The sequence below is a fragment of the Coregonus clupeaformis genome, unplaced genomic scaffold (assembly GCF_020615455.1).
Source record: "Coregonus clupeaformis isolate EN_2021a unplaced genomic scaffold, ASM2061545v1 scaf0235, whole genome shotgun sequence".
Lineage (NCBI taxonomy): Eukaryota > Metazoa > Chordata > Actinopteri > Salmoniformes > Salmonidae > Coregonus > Coregonus clupeaformis.
The window spans coordinates 35780-55397 of NW_025533690.1; the positions used below are offsets into that span (position 1 = coordinate 35780).

The 19618-nt window shown below is 41.8% G+C and overlaps 1 protein-coding gene across 1 annotated transcript; it reads left to right on the top strand.

Moving 5' to 3' along the window:
* The first annotated feature begins 1794 nt into the window (after nt 1–1794).
* Nucleotides 1795–19066, top strand: LOC121551615 (NACHT, LRR and PYD domains-containing protein 12). Its single transcript, XM_041864318.2, has 11 exons — nt 1795–3198; nt 3419–3592; nt 5443–7228; nt 7381–7557; nt 7995–8168; nt 8347–8514; nt 8694–8861; nt 9312–9485; nt 11128–11301; nt 13211–13257; nt 17767–19066. Exons 1-11 carry the CDS (start codon nt 2913–2915, stop codon nt 18306–18308), a joined length of 3870 nt encoding a protein of 1289 aa, XP_041720252.1. The 5' UTR covers nt 1795–2912; the 3' UTR covers nt 18309–19066.
* Nucleotides 19067–19618: the final 552 nt, after the last annotated feature.

The following is a 19618-nucleotide window of genomic DNA, read 5'->3' on the forward strand; positions in this document are numbered from 1 at the left end:
CAGTGTGGACAGTTAATCAACATATTACTTCATCTTTAAACAGTGTGTGAACATTTAATCAACATATTACTTAATATTTAAACAGTGTGGACAGTTAATCAACATATTACTTCATCATCTTTAAACAGTGTGGACAGTTAATCAACATATTACTTCATCTTTAAACTGTGTGGACAGTTAATCAACATATTAATTAATCATCTTTAAACAGTGTGTGGACAGTTAATCAACATATTACTTCATCATCTTTAAACAGTGTGGACAGTTAATCAACCTATTACTTCATCATCTTTAAACAGTGTGGACAGTTAATCAACATATTACTTCATAATCTTTAAACATGTGGACAGTTAATCAACATATTACTTCATCTTTAAACAGTGTGGACAGTTAATCAACATATTACTTCATCATCTTTAAACAGTGTGGACAGTTAATCAACATATTACTTCATCTTTAAACAGTGTGTGAACATTTAATCAACATATTACTTAATATTTAAACAGTGTGGACAGTTAATCAACATATTACTTCATCTTTAAACAGTGTGGACAGTTAATCAACATATTAATTAATCATCTTTAAACAGTGTGTGGACAGTTAATCAACATATTACTTCATCTTTAAACAGTGTGGACAGTTAATCAACATATTACTTCATCATCTTTAAACAGTGTGGACAGTTAATCAACATATTACTTCATCATCTTTAAACAGTGTGGACAGTCAATCAGCTAAACCGATTCAAATAACTAGTTTAAGTGTTCATTCTGAGACTTATTAGACAGTGAAGGACTAAAGTAAAGTTTCTTGTTGTAAAGCTCCATTTCCAGATAACTGTTGTTCTCTTTCAGGCTGAGCAGCAGTGTATCTTTAAAGGGCAATTCCACCACTTTTCAACCTCATATTGTCTACATACCGTAAAACTTCAATTCAACTCCCAGTCTCAAATAGCCACCTGTCCCTTTTAATCAATGACTGTAGCTTTTAATAGCTGGGCAAAGGCACACATTTCAGCAAATAAACGCCTGTTTCAAATAAACGCCCGGTCTAAATGAATTGTTTACAACGTTACCATGAATTACCATGACTTGTTTACAAGGTTTAATGTTTGATTTGTTAAATTAAATAATTCAGTAATGACTCAAAATTATGGCAATCATCCATTTTTATCGCCAGTAAGAACCTGCTAGCCATTGGCTGCTAACAGCTGACAACTGCTAGCTAAATGGCAAGCACAAAAACAGTCAACAACTTCGGGAGTACAGACCCCAAGAAATCGGCCCTCTAGTGGCGGAAGTAAGAACTGCCGAAAATACACAGTCAAAGAGGAGATTATTATTTTTATTTTATTTTTTCGAGGCATACTAAAGAAACGTGAAACAGTGTGTAAATGATAACACATTAGTGCCGGAAATCAAGAAATGTATTAAAATGTTGGAAGTGAATGCTGGAATTAAACAATTAACTATGCAAATGAGCAAAAGCTGTGTGCATTAAGGAAATAGACGCCTGGCTCAAATAGAAGCCTGTCTCTAATAACTGCCTGTTGTGTCCAGTGCAAATAAAAGCCTGGGCTATTAATTGAAGTTTTACGGTATGTGAAAACAGCTCATTTCTATGATCTGTGGTTAGAAAGATAAGAAGAAAGGTCCTAAAAAATGCTTCTCTCTGACATCACAGGGTAGGATAAAAAAATAATATATATATGAATAATAATCTAAACCTGCAAGTTTTTTTTTTTACAACTATTTAAACTTTTGAAGATGTCATTAGATATAACTTTTTTAACTTTATTTTTTTCCTACAAAACGTTTTCACTTATGTAGACACTGGTATTGTGTTGGAGATAGTGAAAATGAGGTTGAAAAGTGATGGAGTTGCCCTTTAAGTGAGAGCTGGGTCATACACATTAGTGCCTACATAGAAAAACATTTTGCAACGGAAAACTAAAACAAGTGCAGGCTGTCCCTCCCCGCTTTGGCCTGTTTGAAAAGAGGAAGAATGGGGAATTGTAGAGTTAATGTGCTGGTCCTTGTGTTGTTACATAACATGTTTATTTTTCCACAGTTTGCAACAACAAAAAAACATTCCTGTCCTTGTTCTTTATTTAGGTGTGGAAGCAGTGCAGATAGTTCAACTGCAGAATACATTTTAAGATTCAGAGAGGTCTGTTGTATCCAATAGTCTGAATCAGTGCTAGTGCAAAGTCTTGGCTCCACCTCCTCCTGCTAACAGTTGTAAATTGTTTTTTTCTCAGCTGTACATAAAAGAAGAAAGGGATCCATTTTGAGACAACACAGCTGTGTGCTGTTGAAGGGTGACCTGTAGGACGTTTGGTTCCTCCTATTGAATACCACCCTGGTTGGATCTAAGAAATGTACATCTTGAGACAATGAAACAGAATACACTGATTTATAGACAAGGAAATAAGGGAAGTTAGAGAATTCACGTGTTGGTCCTTGTGTTTGTTCACCGCGTGTTTTTCCCTCGAAGAAAAAAACGTACAGTTCCTCTAATTCTTCCTTATTTGGGCGTGGAAGCAGTGCAGAAAGTTGAACTGTTTCTGTGCACAATCTATTTTAAGATTGAGATAAGTCTGTTGTAGCTAATAAGATGGTGACTGAAGTGTGACACCAGACAGGCAGACACGTCGCTAGGACAACACGATTAAGCAGAAGACATAGCGTTCACATCATGCTACAGAACTGGATCCCGGTTCCCGGTGTTTATCCCTATTTTACACATACACTACCTGCCTCACTTGAAAAAACAACCTCCCCAACATTTTAACAGGTGATTGAAGACAGGAGCGATCTCTTGAGAGATCTCAATCTCCCTAGACGACTTTGTTTTGGGGTCTTGTCAACATGTTATCTGCTATTTTGTTTCGTAGTGTCTGATGATCTACAATGGCCTCATCTGTACCAGAGCTGCTTCTGGCCACTCTGAATCAGCTGGCTGATGATGAGTTGAAGACATTTAAATGGTACCTGAAGCAACATGACGGATTTATATCTCAGATGGGCTTATATCCCATTTCAAAGAGTCAGTTAGAGAAAACTGACAGAGAGGACACAGTGGATAAGATGACAGAGACCTACGGTTATGTGGACACACTGAAGATCTCACTGGAGATACTGAGGAGGATTAACCACAACAATCTTGCAGAGAAGTTAAAGACTGACTATGAAATAGGTAATTCACAATTGATATGTGCATGATGTGTAAAAAAAATTGTGCACAGGAAGTTCATCATTATAAATGTGAAATGTTTTATTGTTGAAAAGTCCTATCAAGCTGTTTCTGGGAGGAATATGTATTTTATCACCCTAACACCACCCCCTTCTTTTGAGGACAACTTAGTTCTGTATTTCCATGACTACCTCATTAGACTGATGTGTGTTGCTGTGCCTAGGTCCGCAGTCTGGGACGGGTCCTGATCAGCCCCAAGCGTCAGCAGCAGTATCAGCAGACACACCACCCACACACAGCCTGAACACAAGCACCTCAACACCAAGGGTCTACCCTGACACCAACCAACCATACCACGAGACTACACAGGAGTGGAAACTTCCAGGCTCAACAACAGGTAATATACTGTAGGGAAACCTCCTAGCTCAACAATAGGTAATATACTGCAGGGAAACTTCCTAGCTCAACAACAGGTAATATACTGTAGGGAAACTTCCTAGCTCAACAACAGGTAATATACTGTAGGGAAACTTCCAGGCTCAACAACAGGTAATATACGGTAGGGAAACTTCCTAGTAGGGAAACTTCCTAGCTCAACAACAGGTAATATACTGTAGGGAAACTTCCTAGCTCAACAACAGGTAATATACTGTAGGGAAACTTCCTAGCTCAACAACAGGTAATATACTGTAGGGAAACTTCCTAGCTCAACAACAGGTAATATACTGTAGATAGTTCCTCTATTGTTTATTGATGTTGAGTAGCCAGAGAACACATGCTTGCCAACTTGATATCCAACAGAACAGCTGGTAGAGAGGACATGGGAGGATGGTAATATTAGTGTTGCATACTGTACATATCCCCCCCCCCCCCACCCATCTATGTACATACATACCCCTTCTCTTAGCAGAGGTTGATGTTGAGAAAGAAGCTGCTGAGGAAACATCTACTTCCTCTGTTCTAGTTCAGAGTCCCTCTGCAGATCCCTCCAACAACATTGAGACTGAAGACCCTGGTGTTGCCCCTACACTTCCTGTTTTAAAGTCTACAAAAGATGGTAATGCTTAATCAACATTTTAATATTCACTAAACCATTCACAAAAAAAGAATGATTCTATACAGTGCCAAATAAGGGTTATTTGGTTCGTGGCCATAGCGGATCCCTTTTTGGTGCTGTATAGAACCTTTTTTTGAAGGTTCTATAAAGAACCATGCTCATAAGGTTCCAAATGGAACCTTTAGGGTGCTATAAAGAGCCCTTTCCTAAGATTCTATAAATAACCATTAATAAAGGTTTCTATGGTTAGAACCCTTTTTGGGGCTCTATAAAACCCTTTTATGTTTTTTTATAGAACCTTTATGGAGAACGGTACTATAAAGAACCTTCCTCAATCTCAAAGGTTCTTTGTAAACCCCTTTGAAGAACCATACAGGGCTTTTTATTCTGGGTAGCCATATTACATCTGGTTAATTCCATAGATGTAATTATTGTGTTAATTGGTTAAATCAGGTGTGGTACCTCTGGAACAGCTGGGGGTCCCTGAGGAGAACATTGAGAACCACCGACTTAATCAACCGTTGTCAGTTGACACAAGGCCATATGTGACAAAAAAAAACTAACAAAACTAATAAGTCTGGAAATGTATGACCTCACTAACTGTAAGTCGCTCTGGATGAGAGTGTCTGCTAAATGACTTCATTGTAAATGTGAGGTTTTCACAAGACACCGTCACTGGCCATAGTCATATTTAACATGGAATGGCATAACACAACTGATTAGATCAACTGGAATTACACTCTCACGGTTGCACAAAAAGAGCTGTGCGCAAACCACGCCACAAAAATATTCTAATGAGCCACCGCCCCTACATTTTTATTATCACTAAAAAAAAGGGAAGAACCCTTTTCTGAACTGCAATGGGTTCTTTGCGTCATTATGGTTCCACATTGAACCAAGGTTTAGTGAATATTAAAATGTTGATTAAACATGACCATCTTTTACAGTCTTTAAAAACCAGGAAGTGTAGGGGTAACACCAGGATCTCCAGTCTAAATGTTGTTGGAGGGATCTGCAGAGGGACTCTGAACTGGAACAGAAGAATTAGATGTTTCCTCAACAGCTTATTTCTCAACACCAACCTCTGCTTAGAGAAAGAGGAAGGGGTATGTCCCAGAGAACCCTTGAGGAACCCTCTTTTCTTAATGTGTATGAACATTTACTAAATTAACTGTTGTTTGGATATATAGATGGGTCTGCATACCATTGGAAACTCAAGTCTTACCTGAAAGATGCCTACACAAATATATTTGAGGGGATACCTGAGGCAGGAAATTCAGTACATCTAAATGAGATCTACACAGAGCTCTACATCACAGAGGGTGGAAGAGGAGAGGTCATAACTGGACATGAGGTGAGGCATATTGAGACAACAACCAGGAGACCAGCAAGACCAGAGACATCAATCAAATGCAATGACATCTTTAAACCCTCAACTGGACGAGGCAAACGTATCAGAACTGTGCTGACAAAGGGAGTCGCTGGCATTGGAAAAACAGTCTCTGTGCAGAAGTTCATTCTGGACTGGGCTAGAGGAAACGCAAATCAAGATATTCATTTCATTTTCCCACTCCCTTTTCCAGAGCTGAATTTAATGAAAAAGGAACAGCATAGCTTCGTTGGCATTGTAGATCATTTTTTTGTAGGCGTGAAAGAATCAGGAATTTTCAAGAATGACAATTTCAAATTTCTGTTTGTCTTTGATGGTCTGGATGAGTGCCGACTGCCCCTAGACTTTGAAAATAACAAGAGTTGCCGTGATGTAACAAAGTCAACCTCAGTGGACGTGCTGCTGACAAACCTCATCCACAGGAAGCTGCTTCCCTCTGCTCTCCTCTGGATAACCTCCCGACCTGCAGCAGCCAATCAGATCCCTCCTGAATGTGTTGACCAGGTGACAGAGGTACGAGGGTTTAACGATCCACAGAAGGAGGAGTATTTCAGGAAGAGATTCAGTGATGATGAGGACGTGGCCAGCAAAATAATCACTCACATAAAGACGTCAAGGAGCCTCCACATCATGTGCCACATTCCAGTCTTCTGTTGGATTTCTGCCACAATTCTTGAAGACCTGTTGTCTGGAAAGAAGACAGGAGAGATACCCAAGAACCTGACTGAGATGTACTCACAATTCTTTGTATTTCAGTCCAAACAGAAGAATAGGAAGTATCATGGAAATGCAGCGTCACACTGGAATAAAAAGATTATCATGAAAATGGGTAAGCTGGCTTTTCAACAGCTTCAAAATGGCAACCTGATCTTCTACGAGTCAGACCTGAAAGAGTGTAGCATTGATGTCACTGAAGCCTCAGTGTACTCAGGAGTGTGCACACAGATCTTTAGACAGGAGACTAGGATTTCCAAGGAGAAGGTGTACTGCTTTGTGCATCTCAGCATACAGGAGTTTCTTGCTGCTGTATACGTCTTTCTCTCATTCAACAACAGAAATCTAAATCTATTGTCTAAGACACTGTCAACCCCCCGAAGGCTTCTCACGCAGTTCAGGACAATATCTACAATTGAAGTCCACAAGCGTGCAGTGGACAAGGCCTTACAGAGTAAGAATGGACACCTGGACTTGTTCCTCCGTTTCCTTCTGGGCCTCTCACTGGAGTCCAATCAGATTCTCTTACGAGGCCTACTGAACGAAAGAACAAGAAGATTAGAGGACAATGAGGAAACAGTCAAGTACATCAAGGAGAAGATCAGGAAGAATCCCTCTCCAGAGAGGTGCATCAATCTGTTCCACTGTCTGAATGAACTGAATGATAATTCTCTAGTGGAGGAGATCCAAAGATACCTGAATTCAGGAAATCTGTCCAAAACCAACCTGTCACCTGCACAGTGGTCAGCTCTGGTCTTTGTGTTGCTGACTTCAGAAAAGGAGCTGGATGTGTTTGACCTGAAGAAATACTCCAGATCAGAGGAAGGTCTTCTGAGGATGCTGCCAGTGGTCAAAGCCTCCAAAACCGCTCTGTAAATATGGGTTTTTAATATAATCATCAGTCAGAATACACAGATACACATGAGCATATTACTTACTCATTGGTGATTCTCAAATGTTCTGTACATGTACACAGTACACACAGTTGTCTAAATTCATGTTCATTGTGTTTTACTTTTCAAAGGCTTAGTGGGTGTAACCTCACTGTGAAATGCTGTGAAGCCTTGGCCTCAGCTCTTTACACAACCTTTAAACAACACCTGAGAGAGCTGGACCTGAGTGACAATGACCTGCAGGATTCAGGAGTAAAGCTGCTTTCTGCTGGACTGGAGAATCCACAGTGTAAACTGGAGACTCTGAGGTCAGTAAATCTTATTGTTTTGTCATTAATCCAAAGTTCAGAGTTAATAATATGCCATTTAGCAGACACTTTTATCCAAAGCGACTTACAGTCATGCGTGCATACATTTGGGTGGTCCCGGGGATCGAACCCACTACCTTGGCGTTACAAGCGCCGTGCTCTACCAGCTGAGCTACAGAGGTCCTGTTCTCCTGATGTTCTTAGTTTCCATTAAACTGAACTTTCACTGTTCCCAAGCTAACCAATTAAAATCCTGTTTGTAAATGAAAATCGAACTCACCATACAATACAGTACAGTATGTGATTAAACTGACCGTATACAGTTGACATGATGGTTGGGTTTTAAACTTGATGTTCTGTCAGTTGGAATGAGACTTGTTAGAAGTGTGATCATCCAATCGGCTCCCTTGAACCCTTCAAATCTAATCTCTCTGCAGGCTGTCAGGCTGTCAGGTCACAGAGGAAGGCTGTGCTTCTCTGGTCTCAGCAATGAGGTTAAACCCCTCCCACCTGAGAGAGTTGGACCTGAGTGACAATGACCTGCAGGATTCAGGAGTGAAGCTGCTCTCTGCTGGACTGGGGAATCCACACTATGAACTGAAGACACTGAGGTCAGTATTCCTGTACTTGTGATAGTTCATTAGAACCATATGTTTATAGTAGACAATATCAGCCTGATGTGTTTGGTATCAGCTGATTTGAAATGAAATGTCATGGGTCCCATACTTCTAATTGTACAGCATCTTTATGCGACACGCTGATCATTTCGTCTTTTTACTTTTCAAATAGGCTTCTTAGATGCAACATCACAGAGAAAAGTTGTGAATTTTTTGCTTCAAATCTCAACTCCTCAAACCTGAAAGAGCTGGATGTGAGTGAAAACAACCTGCAGGATTCAGGAGTGAAGCTGCTCTCTGCTGGACTGGGGAATCCCCACTGTAAACTGGAGACACTGAGGTCAGTATTCCTGTACTTGTGATAGTTCATTAGAACCATATGTTTATAGCGGACAGTATCAAACTAATGTGTTTGGTGTCAGCTGAAATTCAATGTCATTGTTCCCAAACTTCAACTTGTATATGTATAGTATATTTATGTGACATGCTGATCATTTAGTCTTTTTGGTGTTCATGTAGAGTTAGAGGATGTAACCTCACAGAGAAAAGCTGTGAATTTCTGGCCTCAAATCCCAACCCCTCCCACCTGAGAGAGTTGGACCTGAGTGACAACAACCTGAAGGATTCAGGCGTGAAGCTGCTCTCTGCTGGACTGGGGAATCCCCACTGTAAACTGGAGACTCTGAGGTCAGTAAATCTTTGTGTTTTGTCTTCAATCCACATGTCTACAGAGATCAATGTTCTCCTAATCTTCTTAGTTTCCATTTAACTTAACTTTCACTGTTTTCAAGCTACCCAATTAAAATCCGGCTGGTAATCTTTCATTTTACTCACCATACCGTATGTGATTAGACTGACCATATACAATATACATTGTGGTTGGGTTTTAAACTTGAGGTTCTGTGAACTGGAATGAGACTTCTAATAATATAATATGCCAATTAGCAGACGCTTTTATCCAATGCGACTTACAGTCATGTGTGCATACATTTTTACGTGTGGATGGTCCCGGGGATGGAACCCACTACCCTGGCGTTACAAGCGCCATGCTCTACCAATTGAGCTACAGAGGACTTGTTAGAAGCGTGATCATCAAGGAGGCCCCCCTTGAACCCTTCAAATGTAATCTCTATGCAGGCTGTCAGGCTGTCTGGTCACAGAGGAAGGCTGTGCTTCTCTGGTAGCAGCAATGAGGTTAAACCCCTCCCACCTGAGAGAGTTGGACCTGAGTGACAATGACCTGAAGGATTCAGGAGTGAAGCTGCTCTCTGCTGGACTGGAGAATCCACACTGTAAACTGGAGACACTGAGGTTAGTAGTCTGTATTAGTTCAACAAGTGATAGTTTATTAGAACCACATGTTTTATAATGGACAGTCTCAACCTATGTGTTTGGTACAATACAGCAATACAGGTGTACAGCAATCTTTAAGTCATACCACAGATTCTCAATTGGAATGAGGTCTGGGCTTTGACTAGACCATTCCAAGACATTTAAATGTTTCCCCTTAAACCACTCGAGTGTTGCTTTAGCAGTATGCTTAGGGTCATTGTCCTGCTGGAAGGTGAACCTCCGTCCCAGTCTCAAATCTCTGGAACACTGAAACAGGTTTCCCTCAAGAATTTCCCTGTATTTAGCGCCATCCATCATTCCTTCAATTCTGACCAGTTTCCCAGTCCATGCCGATGAAAAACATCCCCACAGCAGGATGGCGTTCTCGGGGTGATGAGAGGTGTTGGGTTTGCGCCAGACATAACGTTTTCCTTGATGACCAAAAAGCTAAATTTTTGTCTCATCTGACCAGAGTACCTTCTTCCATATGTTTGGGGAGTCTCCCACATGCCTTTCGACGAACACCAAACGTGTTTGCTTATTTTTTTCTTTAAGCTTTTTTCTGGCCACTCTTCCGTAAAGCCCAGCTCTGTGGAGTGTACGGCTTAAAGTGGTCCTATGGACAGATACTCCAATCTCTACTGTGAAGCTTTGCAGCTCCTTCAGGGTTATCTTTGGTCTCTTTGTTGCCTCTCTGATTAATGCCCTCCTTGCCTGGTCCGTGAGTTTTTGTGGGCAGCCCTCTCTTGGCAGGTTTGTTGTGGTGCCATATTCTTTCCATTTTTTAATAATGGAATATGGTGATATTTTTTTATAACCCAACCCTGATCTGTACTTCTCCACAACTTTGTCCCTGATCTGTTTGGAGAGCTCCTTGGTCTTCATGGTGCCGCTTGCTTGGTGGTGCCCGTTGCTTAGTGGTGTTGCAGACTCTGGGGCCTTTTAGAACAGGTGTATATATACTGAGATCATGTGACAGATCATGTGACACTTAGATTGCACACAGGGGGACTTTATTTAACTAATTACAGTGGGGAAAAAAAGTATTTAGTCAGCCACCAATTGTGCAAGCTCTCCCACTTAAAAAGATGAGAGAGGCCTGTAATTTTCATCATAGGTACACCTCAACTATGACAGAAAAAATGAGGGAAAGAAATCCAGAAAATCACATTGTAGGATTTTTTATGAATTTATTTGCAAATTATGGTGGAAAATAAGTATTTGGTCAATAACAAAAGTTTCTCAATACTTTATTTTGTCCAAATCCAAAATACTGGAGTATAAAGCCACATTTAAAATGTTAGCTTCACTGTCAAACTAGATATGGTGTGGACTGTATACTCAATACAATCTAAATCTGATACCTCACTGTCTGTCTTTTGACTGATACTGCTTTTTAAACTGCTCTGGTCAGTCTACTCAAATATGTGTACTGTACATTTTTCTATCTGCAGGCAATACTTTGATAATATGTCATTTCTAATAATGATACATTCATTTATGAATAGATATGTCAGGTTTCAGGACACTGATATATCTGAATATGTTGAAAAATATATTGCCACTATTTTCACCACCAAAGAATAGCAGTGTGGTTTTAATATGATTTGACTCTTTGCAGGCTGTCAGGCTGTCTAGTCACAGAGGAAGGCTGTGCTTCTCTGGTCTCAGCTCTGAAGTCAAACCCCTCACACCTGAGAGAGCTGGACCTGAGCTACAATCACCCAGGAGACTCAGGAGTCAGACTGCTCTCTGCTGGACTGGAGGATCCACACTGCAGACTGGAGAACCTTGAGTAAATTGATAACTTATGTCAATCACTAATGTGTGTTATGTAACATAGACCATTTTGTTGTGTAAAATGATATGATTTATTGTGGGCCAAAACGTCCATTTAACTGATAACCAGTATGATAACAGTTAAGTTAGGACAGTTAAGTTAGGACAGTTAAGTTAGGACAGTTAAGTTAGGACAGTTAAGTTAGGACAGTTAAGTTAGGACAGTTAAGTTAGGACATGTACCAGTCTGGAGCGCTTTCTTTGTCACACAGAATCTGAATGTCCGTAATGTACATACACTATCAGTCAAAAGTTTGGACACACCTACTCATTCAAGGGTTTTTCTTAATTTTTTACTATTTTCTACATTGTAGAACAATAGTGAAGACATCAAAACTATGAAATAACACATATGAAATCATGTAGTAACCAAATAAGTGTTAAACAAATCAAAATATATTTTATATTTGAGATTATTCATGATGACAGCTTTTCACACTCTTGGCGTTCTCTCAACCAGGTTCACCTGGAATGCTTTTCCAACAGTCTTACAGGAATTCCCAGTGCTGAGCACTTGTTGGCTACTTTTCCTTCAGTCTGCCGTCCGATTCATCCCAAACCATCTCAATTGGGTTGAGGTCGGGGGATTGTGGAGGCCAGGTCATCTGATGCAGCACTCCATTACTCTTCTTCTTGGTAAAATAGCCCTTACACAGCCTGGAGGTGTGTTGGGTCATTGTCCTGTTAAAAAAACAAATTATAGTCCCACTAAGCCCAAACCAGATGGGATGGCATATCACTGCAGAATGCTGTGGTAACCATGCTGGTTAAGTGTGCCTTGAATTCTAAATAAATCACAGACAGTGTCACCAGCAAAGCACCATAACACCTCCTCCTCCATGCTTTACGGTGGGAACTACACATGCGGAGATCATCCGTTCACCCACACCGCGTCTCACAAAGACACGGCGGTTGGAACCAAAAATCTCAAATTTGGACTCCAGACCAAAGTACAAATTTCCACCGGTCTAATGTCCATTGCTCTTGATTCTTGGCCCAAGCAAGTCTCTTCTTCTTATTGGTGTCCTTTAGTAGTGGTTTCTTTCCAGGAATTCGACCATGAAGGCCTGATTCACACAGTCCCCTCTGAACAGTTGATGTTGAGATGTGTCTGTGACTTGAACTCTGTGAAGCATTTATTTGGGCTGCAATTTCTGAGGCTGGTAACTCTAATGAACTTATCCTCTGCAGCAGAGGTAACTCTGGGTCTTCCATTCCTGTGGCGGTCCTCATGAGAGCCAGTTTCATCATAGCGCTTGATGGTTTTTGCGACTGCACTTGAAGAAACTTTCAAAGTTCTTGAAATGTTCCTTATTGACTGACCTTCATGTCTTAAAGTAATGATGGACTGTTGTTTCTCTTTGCTTATTTGAGCTGTTCTTGCTATAATATGGACTTGGTCTTTTACCAAATAGGGCTATCTTCTGTATACCCCCCCTACCTTGTCACAACACAACTGATTGGCTCAAACGCATTAAGAAAGAAATTCCACAAATTAACTTTTAAGAAGGCACACCTGTTAATTAAAATGCATTCCAGGTGACTACCTCATGAAATTGGTTGAGAGGGTGGCTATTTGAAGAATCTGAAATATAAAATATATTTTAAAAAAATTTGGTTACTACATGATTCCATATGTGTAATTTCATAGTTTTGATGTCTTCACTATTATTCTACTATGTAAAAATAAAGAAAAACCCTTGAATGAGTAGGTGTGTCCAAACTTTTGACTGGTAGTGTATTTATTTGTGTGTGTCTATTACGTGTGTGTGTGTGTGTGTGTGTGTGTGTATTACGTGTGTGTGTGTGTGTGTGTGTATGTATGTGTGTGTCTGTGTTTTACTGTCTATTTGATTCTCCTTCAGCATTGAAAATGGTGAAAAGTGCAGAATCATACCAGGGCTGAAGAAATGTGAGTATTGGCTGCTGGGAAGAATAACCTATACTTCATATATCTTCAAAGTTGATATTGAATTGATTTTAGTTCAGGACGGTCTGATTTATAGTGGGAGGGGAGCTAGTACACAGTGGGAGGGGAGATAGTAGACAGTGGGAGGGGGGAGATAGTAGACAGTGGGAGGGGGGAGATAGTAGACAGTGGGAGGGGAGATAGTAGACAGTGGGAGGGGGAGATAGTAGACAGTGGGAGGGGAGCTAGTAGACAGTGGGAGGGAGATAGTAGACAGTGGGAGGGAGATAGTAGACAGTGGGGGGGAGATAGTAGACAGTGGGAGGGGAGATAGTAGACAGTGGGAGGGGAGATAGTAGACAGTGGGAGGGGAGCTAGTAGACAGTGGGAGGGAGCTAGTAGACAGGGGGAGGGGAGATAGTAGACGGTGGGGGGAGATAGTAGACGGTGGGAGGGGAGATAGTAGACGGTGGGAGGGGGGGAGATAGTAGACGGTGGGAGGGGAGATAGTAGACGGTGGGAGGGGAGATAGTAGACGGTGGGAGGGGGGAGATAATAGACGGTGTGAGGGGGAGATAGTAGACGGTGGGAGGGGGGAGATAGTAGACGGTGGGAGGGGGAGCTAGTACACAGTGGGAGGGAGATAGTAGACAGTGGGAGGGGGGAGATAGTAGACAGTGGGAGGGAGATAGTAGACAGGAGGGGAGCTAGTAGACAGTGGGAGGGGGGAGATAGTAGACAGTGGGAGGGGAGCTAGTAGACAGTGGGAGGGGAGATAGTAGACAGTGGGAGGGGAGATAGTAGACAGTGGGAGGGGGGAGATAGTATACAGTGGGAGGGGAGATAGTTGACAGGGAGGGGAGCTAGTAGACAGTGGGAGGGGAGCTAGTAGACAGTGGGAGGGGAGCTAGTAGACAGTGGGAGGGGAGATAGTAGACGGTGGGGGGAGATAGTAGACGGTGGGAGGGGAGATAGTAGACGGTGGGAGGGGGGAGATAGTAGACGTGGGAGGGGAGATAGTAGACGGTGGGAGGGGAGATAGTAGACGGTGGGAGGGGGGAGATAATAGACGGTGGGAGGGGGGAGATAGTAGACGGTGGGAGGGGGTAGATAGTAGACAGTGGGAGGGGGAGATAGTAGACGGTGGGAGGGGGGAGATAGTAGACGGTGGGAGGGGGGAGATAGTAGACAGTGGGAGGGGGAGATAGTAGACAGTGGGAGGGGGGAGCTAGTACACAGTGGGAGGGGAGATAGTAGACAGTGGGAGGGGGAGATAGTAGACAGTGGGAGGGGAGATAGTAGACAGTGGGAGGGGAGATAGTAGACAGGGAGGGGAGCTAGTAGACAGTGGGAGGGGGGAGATAGTAGACAGTGGGAGGGGAGCTAGTAGACAGTGGGAGGGGAGATAGTAGACAGTGGGAGGGGGGAGATAGTATACAGTGGGAGGGGAGATAGTAGACGGTGGGAGGGGGGAGATAGTAGACGGTGGGAGGGGGGAGCTAGTAGACGGTGGGGGGTTGGTAGACAGTGGGGGGAGATAGTAGACGGTGGGGGTTGGTAGACAGTGGGGGGGAGATAGTAGACGGTGGGAGGGGGGAGATAGTAGACGGTGGGAGGGGAGATAGTAGATGGTGGGAGGGGAGATAATAGGCTCCCCCTCCCACTGTCTACTATCTCCCCTCCCATTGGATGAATAAATTAGGGCGTCCACCCACACAGCCAGTGCCATCAGTAAATGAGGGATATTGGCCAAATGAGCCACATTTACATGCCCTTAAAGACAGCTTATAGCAAATTACAAAAACACTATTCCTTTTGTTTTCAATTGTAGCATATTCTAAATGTTATAGTCAATAGTTTTATTGGTTTTTACTTTCCTAAAACAATAATTGTTCACCTCACGGTTCAGCTGTTGGAGATTTGAGCACTAAATGCATCAGGGCGTTGCATGCATAGGCCTATAGGCTTAGGAGTCCACTGTATGATATGAATATAAAAAAATATAAAGGAAGAGAAGCTTAGGTATAGCCCCAGAGAGAGAGATATGCTGGCGGCATGCTACAACACCGACATTCTTCATGTCAGATGGCTGCTGCGTCTACAGATATAGGCGGACAGGAGGAGTCTAATTCGTACATTTTCTATCCGGATTTTTGTATATAAAGATAAGCATTATATTGTTAGATTATAGGAGTAACTCTGGTAGGCCTAAAACACTCTTCCTCACCTCAAGTTGAACAGTCAGTCAGTTGGAGCGCCGGTGCCCACTGCCTTCATATCATAGTCCTGTTGAACAGTCAGAGTCAGTTGGAGCGCCGGTGCCCACTGCCTTCATATCATAGTCCTGTTGAACAGTCAGAGTCAGTTGGAGCGCCGGTGCCCACTGCCTTCATATCATAGTCCTGTTGAACAGTCAGAGTCAGTTGGAGCGCCGGTGCCCACTGCCTTCATATCATAGTCCTGTTGAACAGTCAGTCAGTTGGAGCGCCGGTGCCCACTGCCTTCATATCATAGTCCTGTTGAACAGTCAGTCAGTTGGAGCGCCGGTGCCCACTGCCTTCATATCATAGTCCTGTTGAACAGTCAGTCAGTTGGAGCGCCGGTGCCCACTGCCTTCATATCATAGTCCTGTTGAACAGTCAGAGTCAGTTGGAGCGCCGGTGCCCACTGCCTTCATATCATAGTCCTGTTGAACAGTCAGTCAGTTGGAGCGCCGGTGCCCACTGCCTTCATATCATAGTCCTGTTGAACAGTCAGTCAGTTGGAGCGCCGGTGCCCACTGCCTTCATATCATAGTCCTGCAGGATAATAGACCAATAGCCACACCACAACTTCACTAAAGTTTCTAAACTTTATTAACGTAATATCAAAAGAAATCAAGCCATTGTTTACAGGGAAAATACGATCAGGAACTCATAAAATAGGACTATAATAATAACAATGATATATCATTATTATAATAATGATAAAACAAACGATTATAAATACGATTTTTGTTAATACATTAAGTTCCAAAATTGCATCCTACCTGAATAGCGAGTTGCACAGTCGCTTGCATTTGGCCATTTGTGTGGTATTAAAACATATTCTGCTAAATATACCCCCCCCCTCCCCCTCCCCCCACCGTTCAGCACCCTCAACTCAAAACATCTTCCCGCGGCTATGAACCTGTATGATGCTATAAAGAACCCTTTCATAAGGTTCTATAAAGAACCATTCAAAAAAGGTTATATAAAAAAAAGGCTACCACTATGGTTAATTTGTAAGTCGCTCTGGATAAGAGCGTCTGCTAAATGACTTAAATGTAAATGTTACAACCCTTTTTGGTGCTATATAGAACCCTTTTTATGGTTCTTTTTAGAACCTTGATCAATCTCAAAGAAGAAGAACCATACCAGGTTTTTTTATTCTGGTTAGCCATATTACTGTTAAAATTCCATAGATATTATATATTGTGTTCATTGGCAAGTTAAATCTGATATGGGTCACATGTAAAACTGTGTGTGGACAGTCGTAAAAAAAGAGAATCAGATTTGGGTTCTTAGGGTGTCAGTGTAAACACAGCCAATGTATCAATCCAGTTTATAAAAGGTCTGGATAATCATCCGGGATGTGAATTGTGATCAATACCATCTTCATCTCCCCAGTCATACCACAGGAGGTTGGTTGCACCTAAATTGGGGAGGACGGCTGGAGCGGGAAAAGTGGTAAGGTATCAAAGACATCAAACACAACACATGGTTTCCATGGTTTCCATGTGTTTGATGCCATTTAATTGGCTCCGTTCCAGCCATTATTATGAGCCGTCCTCCCCTCACCAGCCTCCCCTGGTCACAAAATCATCAGACTTGAGATTAAAAGACAAAAACAGAACATATTGATGGCAGTCTGATAACTGTATTAAAGAGGAACTATCGCCAAAAACCTACTTTTCTGGTTGACAACGGCCTATGTGGCATCGGTACTAGAGATCCTGGTTCGAATCCAGGCTCTGTCGCAGCCGGCCGCGACCGGGAGACTCATGGGCGGCGCACAATTGGCCCAGCGTCGTCCAGGGTAGGGGAGGGAATGGCCGGCAGGGATGTAGCTCAGTTGATAGAGCATGGTGTTTGCAACGCCAGGGTTGTGGGTTCGTTTCCCACGGGGGGCCAGTATGAAAAAAATATATATATATAAATAAAAATATTGTAAAAAAAAAAAAAAAAAAAGTATTAAAATATATATATTAATAATAAATAAAAAAATAATAATGAAAAATAAATATATAAAAAAGTCAAAAATATATATTTTTTATTTATAAATATATATATGTATTCACTAACTGTAAATGACTAAAATGTAAATGTAAAATGTACATAAATTATAATCCAAAAAATACAAGAGACTAGAAAAAGCAGTTTGTCTGTAAGATTGTAATAATTACATTACATCATTCGGTCTTCATAAAAGGCCTTGATGATTAACATTCTGATGTGAATGATGATGATTTCTAATATTGGTCTTCCCTATCAGATGCCTGTGATGTCACACTGGACCCAAACACAGCATACAGATACCTCTCTCTGTCTGAGGAGAACAGGAAGGTGACTGGGGGGAAAGAGGATCAGATGTATCCTGATCACCCAGAGAGATTTAACTACTGGGACCAGATTCTGTGTAGAGAGGGTCTGACTGGGCGCTGTTACTGGGAGGTAGAGTGGAGTGGGAGGGGTCGTATAGGAGTGGCATATAAAGGAATCAGCAGGAGAGGATACAGTAATGACTGTGTGCTGGGAGCCAATAACATGTCTTGGACTCTATGGACCTCTAATAACAGTTACTCTGCCTGGCACAATAACAAGGAAACTAACATACCTGTTCCATCCCCCCACTCCAACAGAGTAGGAGTGTATCTGGACTGGCCAGCCGGCACTCTGTCCTTCTACAGAGTCTCCTCTGACACACTGACCCACCTGTACACATTCCACACCACATTCACTGAGCCCCTCTACCCAGGGTTTTGGGTTTGGACAGACTCCTCAGTGTCCCTGTGTCAGGTAAAACCTTTTCATTAGGAAAGCTGGGATCTTGTTGTTATTGACTGATGTTTGTAAATAATGATGTTTTGTAGAATGTTTATTTTGTCAAATTGTTGATGTGACAACCTAGCTTCTGTTTGAATTCGGTTCCACTGAATGGGACGTTCCTGGTTCAAATTGAGTCACATAAAGACAAATAAAGCTGTTGTTTTAAAACACATTAAAGATGTTTGCTTTTTTTATCCTATGAAAGAAGAATGGGCTGTTAATTAAATGTAGTGTTTTGGTGGAAAACCTCTCTGTCAGAAACCTACACAACGCTCACAGCCCTCTCCATTGTTGTAGACAGGGCAAACAGGACCATGTGATAAGGAAACGCTCACAGCCCTCTCCATTGTTGTAGACAGGGCAAACAGGACCATGTGATAAGGAACACCAAAAACTCCAGAGGAATTAATTAAAATGTGATCCTGGTTTATTTTAGGATACATAAAGAGGATGCTTCATAGACAACAATAATTAGAGATCATCTGCAATAAACCTTTAACCTCACAGAACAATGTAAACCAACATAGCAATGCTTCTACTATTGTTAATGGTTAACAGGAAATCAACGATACACAGTTCTCTATACAATACTGACTGGGCTGGTTAACAAGACAGGTATCATCCTCACTGTAATCCTCATCCCCTTCATCATGGCCATATTATAGAGCCTCTACAGTGCTAATGGTGGAGCCTAAGCTACTCCTTCCTGTTACTGCTGCTATAAAAAAAAAAAAAAAACAGGCATTCAGAACAACGTAGATACCTTGTGCTGTACATCAATAATGAGTTCAGTCGTTTCATGAGGAAACCGGAGGAATATGGCAAGATGCAGAACTCTAATACGACTGTGGGTTCAAGGCCAAACAAGTCAACAAATATAATACATCTTTTTATTAGGAGTCCTGACTGCAAAAAAACTGCCTTTAATGTAGACATGTCAATGTTTACATATTTATATTTGTAGATAAGTATGGTTATGTGTTAATAAGTATGGGTTTAAAATAGATTGTTAGCCCTAATGTATAGTGAGTCTGGAACCCAGGTCTCAATTCCTTGAATCCAAAGGAAGTTTAGGTACAACAACATGCAGACACACACTACATAATCTTCTATAATATTCTCCTTCACAAATTGCCAATGTTCGGGGTTGAGATAATCCAAGTCAAGCTGAAACATTATTGTTCTGTTAAAACACCTAGAACACCCAGAGAACCCACAGAACCCAAACTAGGACATATTTAAAGGTCAGGGGTTAAAGGTCGTCATGCGGCAGTAGAACCTTGTTTAGGTTAGCTTGC

Bases quoted from the DNA above. Each gene is read 5' to 3' on its own strand.
- LOC121551615 (XM_041864318.2), top strand. From the start codon at position 2,913: ATGGCCTCATCTGTACCAGAGCTGCTTCTGGCCACTCTGAATCAGCTG. The intron at 8,169-8,346 runs GTCAGTATTCCT...CTTTTCAAATAG, and splicing joins TATGAACTGAAGACACTGAG to GCTTCTTAGATGCAACATCA. The intron at 8,515-8,693 runs GTCAGTATTCCT...GTGTTCATGTAG, and splicing joins TGTAAACTGGAGACACTGAG to AGTTAGAGGATGTAACCTCA.